This window comes from Chlorella variabilis (genome assembly GCF_000147415.1).
Source record: "Chlorella variabilis unplaced genomic scaffold CHLNCscaffold_20, whole genome shotgun sequence".
NCBI classification, from domain to species: domain Eukaryota; kingdom Viridiplantae; phylum Chlorophyta; class Trebouxiophyceae; order Chlorellales; family Chlorellaceae; genus Chlorella; species Chlorella variabilis.
Window position 1 is genome coordinate 944,111 of NW_005435068.1, and position 1,556 is coordinate 945,666.

Genomic DNA, 1,556 nt, shown 5'->3' on the forward strand with positions numbered 1-1,556 from the left:
TCCCGCTGCAGCCCCATTCACGATCAGCTGTGATGCAGGCGACAAACCAAGTCCTGCCCTCCCTGGGAGCCCGCCCACCTTTTGCGGCTGCAACCCCACCACCTCGCTGGCTAGCGCGGTGAAGCCGTGCCGGTGCAGGTCGCGGAGGACGGGGTCCACATCGGCGTGTGCCGCCATAGCGGAGGGTCCAGGCGAGTGCGGGGCTGGCTGAGAAGATGGGTAGGGACTGCGGGCTGGGCCACCCCAAAGACCACGCCGCTGCGTGCTGAGGCTGGCAGTATCGTGTGCCGAACCTGGGAGGTCGCAGGGCAGGGCAGGGACAGGGACAGGGCCCGATCGATGGCTGTGCGGCCGTGGAGGCCTGCTTGTTGGCCTCTGACACGCTCACAGTGATCCAGGGGCGATCAGGAGGCAAGGAGTGTCGATTGAAGGGGTGGAAGCGGCATGACGGGGATGGGAGAAGGGCAGGACTCCGCCTGGCCTCGATGGAAAGTCGAGGGAAAATCCACTAGGCGCAAATGCCGCCCGCTGCCGCCTGTCGATTGCCCTGCCGCCCAATTTCGACCGTCTGTGTGGTGGGTTTCCTCACTCCCGGCCCTTCTGCCGCCACAACCCGCCTCCCGCCTCGACGCTCCACCACCAGCACCAATGCAGAGCGCGGTCCTGGCCCGCAGCAGCGGCCTGCGCGGCCTCAGCAGCAATGCCAAGCCGATTGCAGGTGTGTGGCTGGTGCTGGAGGGCTGCACTCTGGTGGCCGATGGGGCCCCTCCACATTACCGCTGATTGCCACCCCTGTCGCCCTGCAGGCCACCGCCTGGCACCACAGAGGCTGATTAGGAGCGCAGTGCGGGCGCAGCAGGTGCGCTGGGGCTGGAGCCTTCTGCTGCCAGTGTCTGCAAGCCAGCGGCCACACCCCTCGAAACCACTCACGCGCCACGCCGCGCTGCTCGTGCAGGGGCAGAATGAGGATGAGCCCTCCTCTCGCAGGAACCTGCTGGCTGGGTGAGCTCGCTGCTCGCTGGGCGCTGGGCGGGGGCGGGCGGCGCGTTGCGGTGTGGATGCGGGGCGGCCGCCGCTGGCAGAACCCGTGGGAAAGCCCACAAATCCCAGCCACACCAGTGCTCTACGGCGCGCAGCCGGCCGTTTGGCTTTGCACCCTCCAAACGCTCAGCCTGCCGTGCCCTGGCCCTGCCGCCCTGCAGCCTGTTTGCCGGCGCGGGCGCGCTGTCGGCGGTGGCGGCGCCCGCGCGCGCCGACGACGCGGCTGGCGTGGCTTCCTCCCGCATGTCTTACTCGCGCTTCCTGGAGTACCTGGAGATGGGGCGCGTGAAGAAGGTGGGCGCGCCGGCTGGCTGGGGGTGGGCAGGAGGGTGGTGGCGCCTCGCCTTTCGGCGCATGCGCCGCGGGGTGCCCCTCCCACCCACTCAGCCCCTCCTGCTTCCTTGCCCACCTGCCCTCGCCTCGATCAGTCCTGGCCAAACCCTGCCGTGTGCCCCGTCTGTCGCTCCACTTCAAGAGGAGATGCACAGTGTGCCCGCCCCACCCCCAACGCGTGG

The 1,556-nt window shown here is 69.2% G+C and overlaps 1 protein-coding gene across 1 annotated transcript; it reads left to right on the top strand.

Moving 5' to 3' along the window:
• Positions 1–648: 648 nt before the first annotated feature.
• Positions 649–1,335, top strand: CHLNCDRAFT_138512 (hypothetical protein; the record flags this gene model as incomplete). Its single annotated transcript, XM_005844862.1, has 4 exons — positions 649–718; positions 807–859; positions 956–1,002; positions 1,203–1,335. Coding segments are annotated over 4 exons (303 nt in total), but the record flags the coding sequence as incomplete, so codon positions are not given.
• Between the last annotated feature and the right edge of the window lie 221 nt (positions 1,336–1,556).